The 19787-nt window shown below is 50.0% G+C and overlaps 1 protein-coding gene across 1 annotated transcript in view; it reads left to right on the top strand.

Annotated features, from left to right (window-relative positions):
- The window catches only part of LOC128906012 (tektin-3-like), a 64137-nt gene extending 44874 nt beyond the window's left edge, over positions 1–19263 (top strand). The window contains exons 2-9 of the mRNA XM_054192795.1: positions 13741–13825; positions 14530–15137; positions 15643–15726; positions 15953–16023; positions 16273–16416; positions 16910–17132; positions 17993–18147; positions 19047–19263. Coding sequence (XP_054048770.1) covers positions 14559–15137; positions 15643–15726; positions 15953–16023; positions 16273–16416; positions 16910–17132; positions 17993–18147; positions 19047–19263 — 1473 coding nt within the window. The 5' untranslated portion in view covers positions 13741–13825; positions 14530–14558. The remainder of the gene's footprint in view (positions 1–13740; positions 13826–14529; positions 15138–15642; positions 15727–15952; positions 16024–16272; positions 16417–16909; positions 17133–17992; positions 18148–19046) is intronic.
- Positions 19264–19787: the final 524 nt, after the last annotated feature.

Below are 19787 nucleotides of genomic sequence, written 5' to 3'. Positions count from 1 at the left end.
TCAAGAGATGTCTACCTGAGAACGGGCTTTGTTTCCTCAGTCATTTCTCTTTGCCTTGACGTGAAAGCTGCAAGTTCTTTGACAAATGGACCCAAACACCCTCCCATCCTCCACCCCCAGAGGAGCTACCTCTCAAGTACCATTTCCCCCTCGCATTAAGGGCTGTTTGGGAATAACTTACCGGCACAAGGCGAGCTGGCGCCGGGCAATGCCTGCAGCAATCCAAACCGTGCCGCCTGCAGCAAGGGAGGAGAAAGGAGCGGGGGAGAAGGCAAAACCCCGGCAAAGCAGAGGCTGTCACCCACCGCAGCAGCAGGCCCAGCGGAGCCGCGCTGCCTCCGGAGAAAAGCCGCTCCCGCCCCGGCCCCGACGCTCCCGCACCAGCTGCCCCAGAGGACGCCGCTGCCGCCGGCTCCGGGCCGGGCCGGGCCGGGCGGGGGGTGCCCGGGGGCCGCGTTCCCCCTTCGGCCCCGCAGCCCAGGGCCGGCGCCTTCCCCCGCCTCTGCCCGTGGCCGCCGGCTGCCTGAGGGGGTGTCCGCTCCCCCGGCACCCTCGGGCGGTCCGTGCCTGCCGAGGGCCCGGCCGGCGGGCGGCTGGGCTCCCCCGAGGGGCGGCCGAGAGCCGGGGGGGGCCGGCGCTCCCCGGCGGTGGCTGACAGGGGCGGGAAGCCGCCGACGAGCTGCCCCTGAGCAGCGCCGGCCCCCGGCAGCGGCCGCTGGCGCGGCAAGGGCAGCGGGGGCTGCAGCCCCGACGGCCGCCCCAGCCGGCTGGTGGCCCCGCAAGCCCGCCCGGCAGCCCGAGGCCTGCGGAGAAGGAGGAGGGCTCGCTGGGCAGCGCTCTGGGCCTGGCGGAGAGCAGGCGAGGGCCGGGCTCGGCAGCGGCCTGCCCGGGTGTTATAGTTGAATTTAAAATAAATCAAGTCCGAAATAGATTCAATAAATATTTATTGAGGTAGGAAAGCAAAAGCAGCGCTGGGCGGCCGGGGAGTCGCAGCTCCACCAAAGGCTCGCAAATTCAAGCAAGCTGAGCAGCTCTTTTTATCTTCACGGAGGTCGGTTTCGACATCTTCGGTACGCCCCTCTGTAGCTTCTTGCTTGAGGTAGTTTAGATAAAATGTTGGTCACAGAATCAGCTCAAAACAATACATTCTGATAACATTGTGGTTAAGCTTTTTGTCAAACAGGAGTTCCCATGTTGGTGTAGCAAGATAACATTGTGGACATGTCTCTTCTGGTAAAACAGGGAGTTCTCAAGACTGCCACAATGGGTTCGTTCCTCTTGCTTAACTTGTTCGATCAGCAAATCACCTTTAGTTACTTATTACAATCCCCCCCTTCTTTTATTTATAAGTGATTTGCTGATCAAACCTAGACAATACCTCACAAGCTGCATCTAATTCAGGATTTTCGTTTGGTATAATTTTCATTTCCAGTTCTGATTGCTTCATCACCATTAGCTGCACTTTTTCTAACCTGCTTTCAACAAAGGTTACAAATTTGTTAATGACACAGGGTCCAAAAGTCAGAGCCAATAGCAACATCATGAGGGGTCCCGCCAAAGTAGAAATTAAGGTACTCAGCCATGGTGACTGATTAAACCAAGATTCATAGCCGTGGAGTTTCCTACCTTTGGCTTCTTCTTTTTCCCTTTTTGCTTTGTGATGACTCGATTGGGCCCTACTGCTTGTGGCATTTTAACTTCCCGTTTTTGAAGGAATATTAGTCCTCCTCTATCAGTTCCAGATTCCCAATATCGCATTCCCCAGGTTCGTCCCAATAACCATCCGTGGTCATTAGGCTGCAGGATTTCTAGTATAACATGCTTACAGTTGCCCAGGTGGGGGCCCTCTATGTGTCCATCCCAGCTAGGTTGCATCCTCTGGGTCCCCATGTTATAGTTAAAAATCTATCTTTAATGGCTACGTCCCAGTTTGAAGCTATGGTTTCACATCCCCAATATGCACAGTAATAGTGATTAGGGAAATTGCAATAGCTTTTCCCTGGATTCGAACTGGGGCAGAGATAAAAAGGTTTTATTGCTCTTTCTCGTCGGCCAGGTGGGTCTAGTTCATAGAAGACTAAATCTTCCAATTTAACTTGGAATTCTGGGGGTCCGGCTGTCACATTATACCGAACTTCCATTGAATCTTCCCATCGACCTAAGGTCCAGTTGAAGGGTTGATGTTCATTTTCTAAAGTCATGGTAATCAATACCATTAATAGGATACCAGCCTTCATTTCCCCACTGTTTAGTACCTCTCTGCCTTCCTCGTCTACTCCTTTGCAGAGAGCAACGGGATATCAAGATCTTCTCGGCAGCAGCAGATAGTCTTCAGGGGAATTTTGCTGTTATCCTGTCAATAATTTCCAAGGTCTAAAGAGTTAGTTATCTCTCAAATATATTTCCACCTATGTGGTTGTTGTGCCCGTTTCCAGGCGAATCTTATAGCACACTGTCTTAAAACTCTATACCAGTCTGTTTCATATACTTCCCAAAGTTCAGGTACTGACAGTTCCCACCCACAAAATAATTTACGAATTTCCACTGGATCCTCTGGTCCCCTGGCACGTATCAAATCATTGCGACATTTCATACAGTAGGGTTGTCTCTTAAATGAAACACAGGACCAATCTCTATTACAATTTAGACATCGGCAAACAACCCAACATAAATGTCCGGAAGTAGGGTGTTTTAAGCAGGGTATTCCCCAGAGATCTCCTATTCCGGGTGATTCGGGTATCTCCGTCTCTGTTTCGCAACAAAATGGAAAAACCTGGGGAGTTCCTGTTAGTTTGTATAATCCACCCCCCCCTGTTTGGTCCGGTATCCTTTCTTCACTCCAAGGTGCAAAATATACCTTTCGTAGAGTATTTCCTGGTGGTATTTGGAACCATCGATATAAACTATCTCTTACTTCCCTTCTGGAGTGGTTCATTTACCGGTCTCGCTTTTCCTTATCTTTACTCGAAGATCTCCTGGTTCCGACGTCACAGTCCACTTCTCTGGGAAGATAGGTCCCTTAATCCTACTAGCGTGAGTCCATCCTTTTTCTGCTGTCCGTACAGCCGTATCTGTGGTAAGTAAAGCAACAAAGGGTCCTTCCCAACGGGGTGTTAGGGAGGTTTCTTTCCAGGTTTTGATTAGTACCTGGTCTCCGGGCTGGATTCGGTGTATGGAAATGTCCAAGGGAGGTCTTTGTACTACCAAGCCCTTCTTTCTTAGTTCCTGTCTTCTTTTTGTAAGTTCTAAAATATATTCTGTTCAAAGTTTATCCTCGACTTTTGGGTGTTCCACTAATAACCCAAAGTCATAAGGCATCCCATACAACATTTCAAAGGGGTATATACCAGTATCTGGTCTTGGCTGAGTTCTAATGTAAAGCAAAGCCAATGGTAAACATTTAACCCAATTCATTTTTGTTTCCACCATAAGTTTGGTTAGGTGTTTCTTTATCTCCCCATTCATTCTTTCTACTTTCCCAGAACTTTGTGGGTGCCAGGGAGTATGGTATTCCCATTTTGTACCAAACAATTCAGTTGTCTCTTTAATTACTTTGGATGTGAAATGTGGACCTCGGTCTGAGTCAATTACCACAACAGTCCCATATCTTGGAATAATTTCTTCCAAGAGAATCTTAATAACTGTCTTTGCAGTAGCTCTTACCACTGGAAAGGCTTCTACAAAGTGCGTAAGGTGATCAACGAAGACTAATAAATACTGATATCTCCCCACCTTTGGCAATTCGGTAAAATCCACCTGTATTTTCTCAAAGGGTCTTTTAGCCAATTCACGACCTCCTTGAACCTTTTCCCTAAGTTGTCGTTTATTCACTTTGTGACAGGTTAAACATCCCTCTAAAATCCTCTTAGCTAGACCGTATATTCCGACACAGGCATAGTTTGTCTCAAACTGAAAAGCTTGAATTCCCCAATGAGTTTTATGGCGTAATTTATTCAGTATTCCCCAAGCTAATCCTTTTGGAAGAATTTCCCTGCCATCTGGTAGCAGCCATTTATCACTATCTCTTTTTGCTCCAATTTGTTTTAACTTATCCAATTCTTGGAGAGTGAAAGTTTTATCTAATTTTAGCCTTTCAGGTTCCTCTCTCAAGGTCTGAACCATTAATAATGCAGCCCGTTTTGCCTCCGCGTCGGCTAGATTGTTTCCTCTTACAGTATGGGTTAGTCCCTTCTGATGTCCTTTTACATGGACTATGGCTATCTTTAGTGGACCTCTTAATGCCTTTAAAACTTCTAAGATTAGCTTTTCATGGACTAATCCTTTTCCCTGGGTGTTAATTAAGCCTCTCTCTTCCCAAATTTTTCCAAAAGTATGTACCACCCCAAAGGTATACTTTGAATCTGTATAAATAGTTCCAACTTTATTTTCTAAGAGCTTTAATGCCCTTAGCATAGCATATAACTCACACGCTTGTGCGGACCAGGCTTTACTTAATGGTCCTGATTCTTTTATCTTAAAAGTATACCCATTCACAATAGCATAACCTGATTTCCGTTGTCCTTCAACCACTCGTGAGGAGCCGTCCACAAATAATTTTTCTCCTTCGTCTAATTAATTGTCTTCTAAGTCCTCCCTTATTTTAGTCTGCAAATTTATTAGTTGGAGGCAGTCATGTGTCAAATCTTCTTTAGGTTCTCTGCATAAAAATTGGGCAGGATTCTGAATAGAAGTGGTTTCCATTTCTAGTCGAGGGGAGTTAATTAAAATTCCCTCATATTTTAGCAGTCGACTATCTGTAAGCCACTTATCAGCCCGTTGTTGCAATACTCCTTGAATGTTATGGGGGGTGTATACTTTTAGTTCACCTCCCAGGGTGACTTTTCCAACTTCTTCCACTACTAATGCAGTGGCCACTATTGCTTGCAAGCAGGTGGGCCACCCGCGGCTTACAGGATCCAGTATTTTAGAATAATATCCTACAGGCTTTCTCTGCCCTGCCCATCCTTGGGTCAGAACCCCATAAGCTGTCCCGTTATCTACATTGATAAAGAGTTGAAAGGGTTTACGGATATCGGGTAAACTGAGGACAGGTGCTTCTACCAGATCTCTTTTTATATTTTCCCAACGATTCTCATCTTCAGGGGACCATTTTACCAACCCGTTTTTAGTTAATTTTTCGTACAAGAATTTTACTTTACTGCTGTAATTTTCTATCCACTGTCGACAATACTGTAATAATCCCAATAACTGTCTTATCTGTCTTTTATTAGTGGGTGCTGTTAGAGACAAAATTCCTTTTACTCTTTCGGGATCTAATTTCTTGTGTCCCTTTATGAGCCAATGCCCCAAATATTTTACCTCTTCTTCAGTAAACTGTAATTTGGACTTAGAAACCTTTAATCCCTTGAGGCCTAAAAAGTTCAATAATTTGATGCTCTCATTTCTGACTTCTTCTTGAGTTCTTCCAGCGATCAATAAATCATCCACGTATTGTATTAGAATTAGTCCCTGACTTAATTCATAAGATTCCAGTAACTGTTCCAGAGCTTGTCCAAACAAGTTCGGAGACTCTGTAAATCCCTGGGGCAAAACGGTCCACCATAATTGTTGTTTTCTATGGGTCTTGGGGTTCTCCCACTCGAAAGCAAAATAGTCCCTACATTTTCCTTCTAAGGGACAAGCCCAAAAAGCATCTTTTAAATCTATAACACTATACCATTTATAATCTGGACTTAACTGATTAAGTATAGTGTGCGGGTTAGCCACCACAGGGAACCGGGTAATGGTTCATTCATTTACGGCTCTCAGATCTTGTACTAAACGATAGGACCCATCCGGCTTCTTTACGGGCAATATGGGAGTATTGTGGGGAGACATACAGGGTTCCAAAAGCCCTTGGGCCAAAAGTCTCTCAATTACTGGCTGCAACCCTTCTCTCCCCTCCCTAGAGATGGGATACTGTTTTATCCTAATTGGCTGGTCTGGGTCTTTTATGGAGACCGTGATCGGTTTGATATTTAATTTTCCCACCGACCCTGGGCTATACCAAGTTTCTGGATTAATCTTGGCTTCATCTTCTGCAGTTAATAAGCATAATCTTACTTTTAATTTCTCTTGCTCTACTTCCAAATTGATTCCTAATTCCACCATCAGGTCTCGTCCCAAGAGGTTATACTCAGCTTCTGGGACCAATAAAAATGTTCCCACTCCATATTTATTTGGGGCTTCTATTGTTACATTCCTTATCAGGGGCACCTTAAAAGGTTCCCCCTTTGCACCAACTACTTGGAGTTTATCCTTTGATTCAACACATCCAGATGGTAACTTTTGGACTGTTGATCTTTCGGCACCCGAGTCCACAAGGAACTCGAACACTTCGTGCTGAGGACCCAATTTCAATTTTATCAAGGGCTCGGTAACCTTAGGGGTCCCCAGCAAATAGAGCCCCTGACCCCCCTAATCTTCCTTAAAAATCTCCTCATCCTGTCTTCTTTTCCGACAATTTCTCTGTAGATGTCCCTTCTTGCGACAATAAAAACATTCTATGTCCTGCGAACTAAATCTTCTTCTTCTCGGTTCTACTGGGCCCTTCCGGGGACTTTCTCCTCTCCTGCCCTGATTTTGTCCTTCCCTTACAGCTGCCATCAGGATTCTGGCTTGTTTCTTCTGATTTTCTTCCTCCCTTCTCACATACACCTTCTGAGCTTCTCGTAATAATTCATCTAACCCCCTTCCCTGCCAGTCTTCTACTTTCTCTAACTTTCTCCTTATATCTGTCCAAGATTTAGCTACAAATTGAGTTTTCAGCAGGGCTTGACCCACTTGGCTATCGGGGTCTAACCCGGAATATAGCTGTAAACTTTTTCTCAATCTTTCCAGCCATTCGGTGGGGGTTTCATCTTTCTTTTGTTGTTCATTAAAGGCCTTATTAATATTTTGCCCTCTGGGTACAGAATCTCTAATCCCCTGAATTATCATATCCCGGAGATCAATCATGTTATTTCTATGTGCGGGGTCTTGATTGTCCCAATTGGGCCGCTGTAAGGGCCATTTTACATCTCCGGCGGGACCATGCTGATGCCTCTGATCCCAATGCCTCATGCCTGCCGTTCTGATCATTCCTCGTTCTTCGTTTGTGAACAAGATCTTTAAAATAGATTCCATCTCGTCCCAAGTATAAATGTTAGGCCCGAGGAATTGATCAAAACGTTCTGCTACCCCTAATGGGTCCTCTAACAAGTGTCCCATTTCTTTCTTAAATTCCCTCACATCCCCGGAGCTGAGGGGTACAGATACAAATCCAACTCCGGGTTGTGGTCCCCCCATAGCAGCCTCCCTTAAGGGATACAACAAGTTTTCCTCCCTCCTTTCTCTAGTTTGACTTCTAGTTATTCTTTGATTAGAAGGAGGAGCCTCTTCCCCAGGTTCTGTGGGGGCTGTTGGAGGGAGATCTTGCTCAGGACCTTGCGGAGGGGGGACATAGGGTGGGGGAGACGCTGGAGGTTCGTCTACATCCCACCTTTTCTTTTTATCATTTTTCTTTTCTTTTAATGGAAACAAATTAGCGGCCTGAGCCGTGCCCAGGATCCATAAAAAGGCGTATTCACTCTCCTCCTTATTAAATGGTCATTTGTTGTTAACATATATGTTTAATTGTTGGCATATCCAATCCTCTAAGGATCCATGAATTGGCCAATATAAATCTTTTCTTATCTGTTTTCTTCCCCATACCTCCATACAATAATAGACCAATTTCTCCTTGGACTTCCCTTTTCGAGAAGGGGAGCTACCCTAATATCTAATCATTAGGCCTAACGGGCTATCTTGGGGTATATCGGGGAGCCCACCCCCACCCCGTATCTCCTGCATGGAACCAGAAGTCCTACTTTTCTTCTGTCCCATCTTCCGAAAGTGCCTTCTTTCACTCAAAATTCACTCACTTCCCTCCGTTCGTGGCCCACGCCCTCGCGGACAATGGGAACCGCACTATTAGGAGGTCCACACTCACTTTGTCCGGTGGGCTACTAAGCCCAGTGGACGTCTCAGTCACTCGCACCCGGGTACCCAATCCCCGACCGAACGGAACCGCAATGTACTTACTCACTCCCGAGTCTTCGTCCGGCTCTTCGTGCACAAAAATTACGGAGAACTGCAGTATCTCCTTTCTCTTTTCTTTTTGCTTTCCTATCTCAGTTCGGAAAATCCAGGTGAGCTAAGTCGGAATCTCCTCCGGGACCATCCGAAGATGGGGCGCCCTCCCAGAGTTGAATTCCGAGTCGGCTGTCTGGATCCGAGTCACGGCACCAAATTTGTTATAGTTGAATTTAAAATAAATCAAGTCTGAAATAGATTCAATAAATATTTATTGAGGTAGGAAAGCAAAAGCAGCGCTGGGCGGCCGGGGAGTCGCAGCTCCACCAAAGGCTCGCAAATTCAAGCAAGCTGAGCAGCTCTTTTTATCTTCACGGAGGTCGGGTTTCGACATCTTCGGTACGCCCCTCTGTAGCTTCTTGCTTGAGGTAGTTTAGATAAAATGTTGGTCACAGAATCAGCTCAAAACAATACATTCTGATAACATTGTGGTTAAGCTTTTTGTCAAACAGGAGTTCCCATGTTGGTGTAGCAAGATAACATTGTGGGCATGTCTCTTCTGGTAAAACAGGGAGTTCTCAAGACTGCCACAATGGGTTCGTTCCTCTTGCTTAACTTGTTCGATCAGCAAATCACCTTTAGTTACTTATTACACGGGGGCCGCCGCCCTCACAGGCCTTCGGGCGGGGAAGGTGCTGCCCGGGCGGGGGCTGCACAGGCCGCGCCGCCCCTCCCGAGCCTCCGCCTGTGGCCGCAGACAGGCCTCTGCTTTGTTCAGAACAGTATGCTCACTAAAATGTTGCTTGTTTCTTACCCACCTTCTGACTGTGTGAGAAAATAGCTCATTCCTGACCTCCTGACTGTGTGAGAAAACAGTTGCTCGCTGAGCTGATGTTACAGACAGTGATAATGAGGAGACAAACAGAAGTAGCTCGTCACCCAGGATGGGATAACAAGAAGTCGTTAATCACTTCAAGGCTCTTTTATGCATCACATATGTACTCCTGTACCCATTAGGACAGAGCCGTGGCTACTTCAAGGAACATCCTTAGCATCCTCAAGAAGTTGGCAAACTTACAGTAGACGTTTACTGTCCTGAGACGACTCAATACCTCAAAAGGATAATGTGAGGAAGGGCCTCCTTACCCAAACGACCACCGAGAAGCTCACGCTTGCGCAGAAGTGTTTAGCTGAAGCAGCACAGTTTAACACACATGTGGAAAAAGATGACTATGTAAGCCTAGGTGGCTTATGTATTAGGCAGGCGGAATTCTGAGACTATTTTGTGTATAAATAATGGGTGAATATCCCCGGTAAGGTGTGCTAGATTTGTGGGTTTTCCCCCTGGCACCCGACGTCGAATAAAGCACTATCTCCTCTCTAAACTACTTTTGGTTTCGAGAGCTTTTATTTCAGGTAACAATTCCCTGACTGCGCTTCACCCCCCTCCATCTCCCAGGACTGATGCAAAGCCATTGTGCCTTGGGCTGTAGTTGCGTGAGGCAAAGGTCAGGGAGAAGCCGTGGGATTTCGGGGAAAAGTGAGAGGCTGGCACATCACTGTTGGGGACGCAGGTGACAATCCCAGCTGTCGCTGGCTCAAACCCCAAACCAAAATGGCCCGTAGGTGCCTTTTGGAGCACACCTTGGGGAGGGTTCAGCGTGCAGAGACCCCAGCGGCTTTCCTCCTCTTGCCTGTTAGTCTGAGCACCATTCCTCTCCCCAAAACATGCCAGAATTAACCTTTTTCTGAAGGCTGCTCAGGATACAGTCAGAAAAGGCCTTTTGCTGTAACAGCCTGGACATATTTGCCACTTGCAGGGGAAGAAACCCTCCTCTTCTACCCCGCTTTTTCATTCTCATTAGCAGGCGCCGCGGACTCCATCTGGAGTGGTCTAAGTGGACCACAGTGGTTCAAGGATATAAATCAGGTGGAACATGAGAGAGAGGTGCCTGCCAGCAGACTTGGTGTTCTAGAAGTCCAACCAGTGGGATGGTGGCGCTTCCAGGTGCTGCACGGGGCTGTGGAGGAGCCGGCACAAACACTGGAGCTTCTCCAAGCTTGGGAAAAGGACACAAGCTCTTTGGGGGGCTGTTGGCAGAGGAAGGGAGAGCCCCAGATGATCTCCCGGGGCTGCCCATCTCCAAAGCTGGCTCTTTCTCCTTGACAGTCTGCTCAGCCTCCTCTCCTTCTGCCTCTCCTCCAATTTTGGTGCCCAACCCCCCCGCCCTCCTCCAGCCAGTCCCAGCCTCTGCTCTGGCAGCCGGGGGCTCAGTCGTGGCCATAACCATCTTTTTCCACTGGCCACGTGCAGAGCTCAAAGCAGCCCAGGCCTCACCTCCAGATTCCTTGGCCCTCCATGCTTTATGGACAACTCATCATTTTCACCAGAATGCAGGAAGCCCAGGAAAACCCGTGAAAGTCTCCTGTGTTTCCTGGCCAGATGGAGCCTGCTGTAGATCAGGTCTTGTAGCCTCTTTGAAGCCCTCAAGTAGCCCTGGGACAGACAGGAGCCTGCGCTGCCTGTGAGCATCCTTGTCCTTCGGCGTGACAGCACGGGATGCACCACACACAGCTTAATTTTCTTTTAATCCTCCATCAATTCCTGTGACTTCTGGAAATGATTCCGCTATTGACTAGACACTGGGTCCCTTTTGGGCAGGTACGGTGTTGACAGGAGAGAGAGGAATATTCAAAAGCGGCGTAAAACTGCTGCGACTGGGCAATGTTGTGGGTCCGTGTAGACTCATGACGGCTGCTGTAAAAGACCTGGATCTGGGTATTTTCAGACGGGCAGCTTATGATCCAGAGGAATGCTGGATTAACAGCCAGCCAGAATGTAGAGCTGCGACAGAAAGATGGACAGCTTTTGGCAGGATATTTTTGTACTCGGGTATCTGAATGTATCTCCTGAAATTGCAGTTTAGTCAACGAGGCAAACCTGGGTGACGTGTGGGAAATTGGCCCCCCTGCTTAACATCAGCCTCACGGTTTCACCCTGGTTTTCCTTTTCGGATTCTGAGCTAAAATTCTGGAGGCTTTGGGACAAACTGTGTTCTCAGGTGTCCGTCAGAACTGGATATGCCCCAGCACAACCAGGAATGGCAGTTTTGTAGTTTTAGTAAATTTGCGGTGCTTGGAGTTGTAGTCACAATTAGGGAACCCAGTTTAATTACTTGAAGAAGTGGAGATGATGGAAATAGCCTACTTACTTTGGTGTGGTACCCAGAGCACGAGGGATTTGGGGACCACTTACTACTGTGTGCAGTTGATAACTTCTTGCTTGAGGGTCACTGAGCGTGTGAATTTGCCTGTTTTACCCAGGCCAGTTCTCCTCGACTTTGTAGCTTTTAGGTACGTCATGAGTCCTTCACCTGAAAAGCTGCTCCGGATGCTCTGGTGGGACCAAAGCTTCATCCATTTTGGTGTCCCCTGCTGTCTCTCTGCATCGGGGTGCTCATGGGTGCTTGCCCTGGAAGTCCTGCTCTGTGTGCTCTGCAGAGCACCCGTGGGCCATTTACAATATTATCTAACGATTATTGCTGGATTTAGCAACTACTTCAAAAAGGGTGTGGATGCTGCAACAATTAGTGGTGTCCCTGGTCATGCAGTGATTCACCTCAACACAGTTGGCTCCAGGCAGGGAGCGAGAGCGGGCGTAGATGGAGCTGGGAGCGTGCAAGGAGCAGAGAGCAGGGCTGGTCCGAGGGGGTGTGCGTGTCCTGCGGAGGGGCAGAGGTCGGCTTGCTTTAATTGCAATTATTTTCTCTGGTTTAGCTATAGAAAAGCAATGTGTGTGCTGAACTTTTCGTTTCGGTTTGATGAAGTTGATTCTTCACCTGGCTAAAGGAAGACATGTCTTTTAAAGTGAAATCAATCGTGTGTCTACACGAAAGAGTTGGAGTTCCCTTTAATGGCAGATGTTTGGCAGCAGAGGCATGGCTTTCTCATGGAGGCCAGCTCCATGTGAGCGTGTGCACAGAGCGCAGGAGCTGGGAAAAGGAGAGGAAGCTGAGAAAGGCAGTGAGAAGACAGATGTATGCGCTGAGTATTTGATGAGCCATCCACAGGGCTCACAGTTAATCTAACGCGGTAAGGTGAAGCAAATGCAAACATTTCCTCTGGATACGGTGGGCCACAGAGGTGCTCACAGCAGACCTGGTGGGTGTTTTCCCAAATTGGAGAGAAACCCCCTTAGGCTAGCCAGAGCGGATGCCCGAGGGCTGTACTGGGTTGCCCACTGATGGCACCGGGGGTTGTCCAGGGTGGGATCAAGTTGCCCAGGAAGGGCACTAGGTTGCCCAGAGTGTGCACTGAGTTGCACAGCGAGGGCCAATAGGTTGTCCAGGGCAGGCAGTAGGATGCGTGAGGTCACTGAGCACCCTGTGCCCCTGGCAACGCTGCCCTGGTTCTGTGTCACGGACGGCACTGGGGATGCTGCAGTGTCTGGCAGTGCTGCCACCGAACCCGAGAGCACCACAGTGAGTAGCAGCCCCCGCCAGGCACCCGCAAGCCTCTGGAGGCTCAGGGTGAGTATGTACTTTGGCTGGGAGGGGAGGGCTGAAAAAGCAAGCATTTCTCCTAATGCTCCCCAGTACCTCTTCTGTTGCCCAGACGTACCCAAAGTAGGTGGTCGGGGGCTCCCATCGTGTGTCTGTGTTCAGGGGTGGCAGAAAGTGTCACCCTGGGATGGCTTATCCCCAGGGGGATGCAGGGGCTTTTACTTCAGCTGGAAATGCAGGGAAAGGTGACTGTGGTCCACTCCCAAGGGGTTTTCCTCTCTTTCCTAAACAAAAGGGAACTGGCACTCACAGTGGTCTTTGTTGGACCTGAGCACAGACATTTCTCCCTCAGTTCTGCCAAACTGGCTCGCAGGGTCGTGATTGTGAAAGCTTTTTAGCTTTCTTTGGAGGGTGAGAGTTTCCCGCTGCCTGTCCCACAGCCTCTTCGGCCAGGCTGGATCCTGGGGCGAGACTCGGTGCCCGCGGCTCTGCTGCTGCTCTCAAGTCAGGCCCCGGGGCAGCCCATGCCAGCATGGCCAAAACTGGGCAAGGCTTGTAACTGGAGTCCTCAAAGTTCCGTGATTTCCCAGCTGCAGGCTGTGCACTTGTGCCCTCTGACTCATCCTGATTTTCCTGGGATTTGCCCTAACTAAAGGACCCGTTATTCTCCTGCATTCGCTGTTCATTTATTTAGTAGCTGCATTTGGAGACAGTGTTCTTCTGAATGCATCAAACCGTTATGGGCAGGTTTATTCCCTGCAAACATGCCATTTTTAAAGGAATGGAGTGGCTTTCGTGCTGTTACGAATAGGATTGAGCGCAAGTTTTATGTCCTACCCCACTCCCATCCAGGGATCTTATGTCCTAATCTTTCACTGGGGCTCTGAGCCAGGCTGGGGGCAGTGGGGATGGGATGGTGTTAGGGGAAGGGCACGTCCAGCTGGCTACGGCAGCCACAGGGACTTATTCCTGCCTGTGGGTGACACTTGCAACCTTACAAGAGCTTCCCACCGAGCATAATTTAACCCTCCTGAGTGTTTGTCTTCACATTCGGTGTGTTAGGTGCAGTTGGTGGCCCTCTGCATCGTGTTTCTGATAACAACTGACTGATAACCTCAATCTGAAAAGAGCAATAGCACCCACAGTTCTTGGTATCAAAATCTTCACGTGTGGCCATTCCTCCTAGGGCTACTGCAAGGCTGGTGTTTACAAAGCCCTCTGAAAGGACTTGGTGGGATATCTCCTTTCCAAGCGCAGTGATTTTACATCAGGTGAGCCATGGACATTTTTCTTCTTTTGCAAGACAGAGATGGCTGTTCTTTTGAGGCTGAAATAGGCTGCGGGGGAGGTGACGGGGTGTGTCTGTGTGTGTGTGTGTGTGTGTGTGTTCAAATTTGGATATAGTCCTGCAAAGCCCTGCTCACCTGCAGACTGCTCACTTGAGCATTTAATGCAAGTGAATATGGAGGGATGAGGATGGAGTCCCTCACCCACAAATCGCGCTGGGCTGGTAGCAGCTGTGTGTCCAAAGGGGCGCAGCTCTCGGGGCTGGTAATGGCACTTTGAAAGAGAAAATGACACGTGGAGTACTAGAAGATCAGCAGATACCAAACCCAGCCAAAAGAAGCAGATGAACAGCAGAGAATCAGCAGCTACAGTTTCACGGGACTGACAGACTGAAGGAAAATGAGGGCACAATATCTGTCACTCTCTTGAGCAGCCATGATTTGGTTTTTTCCCCATTTCAAGACCTGATGCTAGATATGAGCAACAAAGTCAGATCTTTCTCTAGATACAAATGCTTGGGACGCTGTCAGAAGGGATTTGCTTTCAAGAGTTTTAGGCCTGTGCAGACAATGTGTAGGTGCTGTGTGCATCACTGTTTGTGTTCCAAGTTGCACGTGTTGCTGTAAGAAGGAAGGCAAGTGCAGGAGCTTACTGAGTGCGGTTGTCTTCTCTCTGCTCCTCTGTGCAGGACACGTACCTGAAGAGCAGTGTTCAAGAATGCAGCCTGGTCGATCTCCCTTAACGGCAACGTACGCCCATCCACGATCAACACCTAGCAAGTTTCTGCCTGCCATCAGTGCCATGGCTTCAAGCTATAAGGCCCGTTTTCCTTACTACCCGCTGCCTCAGAGCTCCGGCCTCCCCTGGATGCCCAGCACCTACTACAAACCAGCTGCCATCAACCCAACTTTGGCTCCCTTTTCCAAAAGTTCTCAGGGGATGACCGCCAGCAAGAAGCTTCCTGTCATTGCCAACAGAACAACCTTCATCACCCGGTACACCCCTGAGGACTGGCACAGGTCCAACCTGACCAACTACACAGAGTCAGAAACTTGCCAGCACAACGCGGAGCGTCTGAGAGTTGATACCTCCCGCATGATTCAGGATAAATATCAGCAGACAGAGAAAACACAAGGAGAAAGCACCAAAAACCTGGGAGTTCGTGCCAATGATATTGGATTTTGGAAATCGGAGCTCTGCCGTGAGCTGGGTGAGATGATCGGGGAGACCAACGCCCTCACGGACATGAAGAAAAGGCTGGAGAGAGCCTTGGCCGAGACGGAGGCCCCTCTCCAGGTAAGCACCCTGTGCAGTGGCCTGCAAGCTGTAGCCCACTGCTGAAACATCTGCAGCCACTCAGACGTCCAGTTAAGTTTCACTGCAGCTCCGTAACATCTAGAAAGCTTTTAGGAAGAGACCATTAGTTAGTGATCAACAAATCCCTTGCCATCTGATGCATCTCCTATCAGCACATTCTGAGCCCACCAGAACCAAATATTTTTATAAGCGGCACATCCAAAATCCTGGTTTGGGAGACACAAGCCCACGTCTTGCTACAAGGCTCTGGCAAGGTCAGCATCAAGGCTGACACAGGGCCCTGCATTCAGTTGCAGTTGCACCAGGGACACGTGTGCTCCCTCACATTGCTTTAACGCTGATGTTGCAGCTCGGCTGCTCATTGTCAGCTAAACCAGCTGCCCGGGGCACTTTTTTCTTCCCTTTTCTTCCCATCTTGAGATGGGGACCGTCCCTCTAGAGAACCCTGCCCCTGCAGCCAACAGTCATGGCATGTCCCCAACAGGTCGCTCAGGAGTGCTTGCTTCAGCGGGAGAAGAGGATGGGCATTGACCTCGTCCATGATGACGTGGAGAAACAGCTCTTCACAGTAAGCTTGGCAACTCACATCATGTGTGAAAGCTATTTTTACCTAAACTGCCCCGAGGAGGCTTTGCAGCCTTGTTCCCTACCTGGCTCCTTACTGCTGGCGAGGTGCTCAACCCTTCCAACCCCCAAAACCTGCTGGGCCAGGGGACGGTGTTCCCCCACGCAGCAGCTCTATTAATTGGTCTAATAAAAGAGATGACATCATTACATGTTTTGCCTTTGCCCAGGAAGTGGATGTCATCAGATCATGCCAGGAGAGGATGCAGCAGTACCTGGATAAGGCAAAAGCCCAGCTCGCGTAAGGAGAAGCTCCTTATCTCATGCCGTAGGGCCGATGGGCCTTTGCAGTTGGGATGTGAACGCCCCGCAGACCCCGACCTCTACCCACACCCCGCAGCTGTAAAACCCACGCAGGCTCCATGGGAAGCGGGCGGTGATGCTCATGGGAGGACAGAGCTGCCCGGGCGGGAGCCGCGGGGAAGTGGAACGGGGAGGAAGCCGTTCCACCCGTACATCCCCACCGATGGCTGTTGTTTGCATGTTGAAGGTCCAACAGGGTGGCCCAGCACGAGCTGGAGAGAGACCTGGCCAACAAGCAGGCGGCCCACCGCATCGATGACAAGTGCCACCACCTGAGGAACACCTCCCACGGCATCAGCTACTACCGAGGGGTGGAGCGGGTCGATGCCACGTGAGTGCACGCCGGGTGGCATGCGAGCAGCAAGCTGTCCCGGGGATGCGCGGTGCCTTTCCCTGGCAGGGAGCTGCTGGTCCCCAGCCCACTGTAAAGGCAGGTCCGTCCTGCCTGGAGACACCGGCTTCAGAGGGGCCATTTCTCTCTGCTCATTACTATTAGTATTATTTTTATTCTTCTTCTCATTCTTATTCTATTGTTGCTGATATTGTTCTTCTATTTAACTGTCTTTTATCTCACACACAAGTTTTCCCTTCCCTTTCCCCTCCTATTCTGCTTCTTCTCCTTGGGTTTCTGGAGGAAAGGGGGAGAACTGCACAAGTGGCTGCATGGTCCTAGCTGCCGGCTGGGGCTAAAACACGACCTATGGTCAAAATAAAAGCACAGATTAAAGCTACATTTGACCCACGCTGCTCCCTGGCAGGGTCCTTGCCTGCCCACGTCCAGCTTCAGCAGCATGGGCTTACCAGGGGCCTCTCCTTCCTCCCAGGATCTCGGTGCCGGAGTCCTGGGCCAAGTTCACAGACGGCAACATCCTCCGCTCCCAGAGCGAACGGGCGGCCTCTGCCAAGCTGCGGGACAACACCAGGAACCTGCTGGAGGTGACGGCCAACGAGATGCGGTGCCAGTTCAACAGGGTGAACGTCGCCTTCACCAGCCGCATCGCCGAGACAGCCGACGCCAAGAGCAAGATTCAGACCCACCTGGCCAAGGTAGCCTGAACCCCTCCCTTTGGGTGTGACACTGTCACTTCCCAGGGACACCTCCGAAGCAGGACCCTCCACGCAGACCTGGCCCAAGGAGAAGAACGGTGGCCACAGGAAGCTGGTTATAGTGTCATTTTCTGTTAGAAACTCCAAGTCCTGGGGACTTTCTTCTTGGAGCAGGAGGAGCTGGCACTGTGATTTCATCTCAAGGGATCCTGTCTTTTGCTAGCGCATCCTAGCTGACAGCCTGGCAGCACAGGGATTTCCAGCAGAAAAGGCCACCGCTGGTTGCATCTCCTGGGAGTTACTTCAGAAGCGCTGGCTGCCCTGCAGAGAGTCTTTGCTGGGCCTCTGCTGGGCTGCCTGCCGGGGGGTTCGCAGGCTTGCTTCTCCCCCAAGGACGTGCTTTCACTCTCAGTGCTCTGTGGTTGCTGCACGGGTATCCGTGTGCTTGCTCTGCCAAGCAGAGGAAGTGGAGATCAGTGACGGACACCTGGCTCGGACCAGTGGGTCTCATGGAAAGCCTCCTGAAAAGTGCTCCACACCGTATTGATTCACTGAGTGGAGACTGGGCTGGCAGCGTTGCGGGCTGGTGCCACGTCCTTCAGTGAAAAATGAAAATTTTTCATGCCTGAAAAATCTTCCCTCTCTGAGTTGCTATTGATGGATGATCAGTTTCTGCAAGCAGTAGCTTTGGGAAGCTGGTAACTCACTGTGTCCATCACTGCTCCAACACCTCCTCTGACGTGACAGCACCAGCAAAGACAGGCTTGTTTTTTCTGCAGACGGACAGGAGAAAAAGGAAATTATGTTGTCACTTGAGAAGGTATTTTTTCATTCATGCATGTGTTTCTTTTTTATGGCAGACGCTGCGGGAAATCTTCCAAATGGAGATGAACATGGAAGCCATCCAAAAAGCCATGAGGGACCAAGGACCTCCGTTCAAAGTGGCTCAGACCCGGCTGGAAGAGCGCACACGGAGACCAAACATGGAGCTGTGCCGGGACACTGCCCAGCTCCGGTAAGGCAGGAGCACGGGGCCGGCAGGGTCCTTGAGGAGTCCCGGGTAGTGGCACTCAGGAACATCACTGGATGACAAAACTAGTCATGGAATGTTTTTCCTAAATACTCCTTCCAGAAGGGCTCTGCTCTAATCAAAAGGAATGAGCAGGTATCCCAGCCTTTGGGTGCTGGCAGAGCTCTGCACCCACAAAGGAGGCTGTACACCATGGCTGTACACCATGGCCTGATGCCACCCCGTGAGGGGCTGGGTTTTTCCCACTTGGGTAAACCTCATCTTCTCTCCTGCCTGCTTCCCAGCAGTTGGATGTGCTCAGTTTTTTAGGATAAGCCTTTACTCTCCAAAAGGCTTGCGCTGAGAGCACTTAGGTCCTTCCTTTTGGGGAACCTCCAGGAAGGGTGCACCCTCTGGAGAAGGAGTAAGGGCTGTCCTCACCTCCCCTGGGGACAAACCCTTTCAAGGACATTGTGAGCTCTGTGGGATTGCACCCCGAGGGGCTGTGGAGGAGCAGGCTGCCCTGAGTGCCCAGCAGCACCTCCTGTGAGGCACCCCAAACTTCACACCTCCTCCGGGGAGCCTGCTGGGCAAGACTCCAGAGGGAGCCTTTTAGAAGCAAGTGAAACCCAGCCCCAGAGCCTGTTTAGCATCTCGCACACCGTTGTTTTCTCCATCCTCCGCTTGTTTCCCATTCAATTTTCACCTCTCACAGCTGTCCTGTTTTGCTGTGTGTGCATCCGTGGGTGTGGGCAGGACCCCTGCACAGGGAAATCCAGGAGGGGGACCCCAGTCTGAGCGCGCTGAAGGGGGAAATCCTGTGCCCAAGGCGCCCTTCAGCAGGGCCAGGCTCGAAACCACCCATGTGACGGGACCGTTAACAAGGGTTCCTTGCTGTTTTCCAGCCTTGTCAATGAGGTCCACGAAATCGATGAGACGGTCCAGAGCCTTCAGCAGCAGCTGAGAGACACCGGGGACACCCTGCAAATGTTGGCTCATGCCAAGTCGATCTTGCAGCATGACCTGGCCGTCAAAGCCAACTCGCTCTTCATCGACCAGGAGAAGTGCATGGGGATGCGCAAGACCTTTCCCAGCACTGCGCGGCTGCTGGGTTCTGTTTAGGCTGGGCTCAGCCAAACTCATGTTCTCTGTTGCGGGAGGGATCCCCAGTGTTGATAAGATGCTTTGAAAATCCATGATTAGATTTTCACTTCCTGATGAAAGCCCTGAGTAGAAATTAAACGCTCATTTGGTGTGTTAAATTTTGTGGTTAAATGGCAGTACTCCAGGTGGGGTCTCACGAGAGCAGAGTAGAGGGGGAGAATCACCTCTCTCGACCTGCTGGCCACGCTTCTTTTGATGCGGCCCAGGATGGGATTGGCCTTCTGGGCTGCAAGTGCACATCGTTGGCTCATGTTCAGCTTTTCATCAACCAGCACCCCCAAGTCCTTTTCCGCAGGGCTGCTCTATCACATCAACCCCCAGCCTGTATTGATAAGGAGGATTGTCCCGACCCAAGTGCAGGACCTTGCACTTGGTCTTCTTGAATTTCATGAGGTTCGCTCAGGCCCACCTCTCTGGCTTGTCCAGGTCCCTCTGGATGACAACGCGTCCCTCTGGCATGTCGACCGCACCATTCAGCTTGG

This window comes from Rissa tridactyla, chromosome 2, assembly GCF_028500815.1.
Source record: "Rissa tridactyla isolate bRisTri1 chromosome 2, bRisTri1.patW.cur.20221130, whole genome shotgun sequence".
In the NCBI taxonomy this organism is placed as follows: Eukaryota; Metazoa; Chordata; class Aves; order Charadriiformes; family Laridae; genus Rissa; species Rissa tridactyla.
This window is presented reverse-complemented; position numbering and strand designations above follow the sequence as displayed.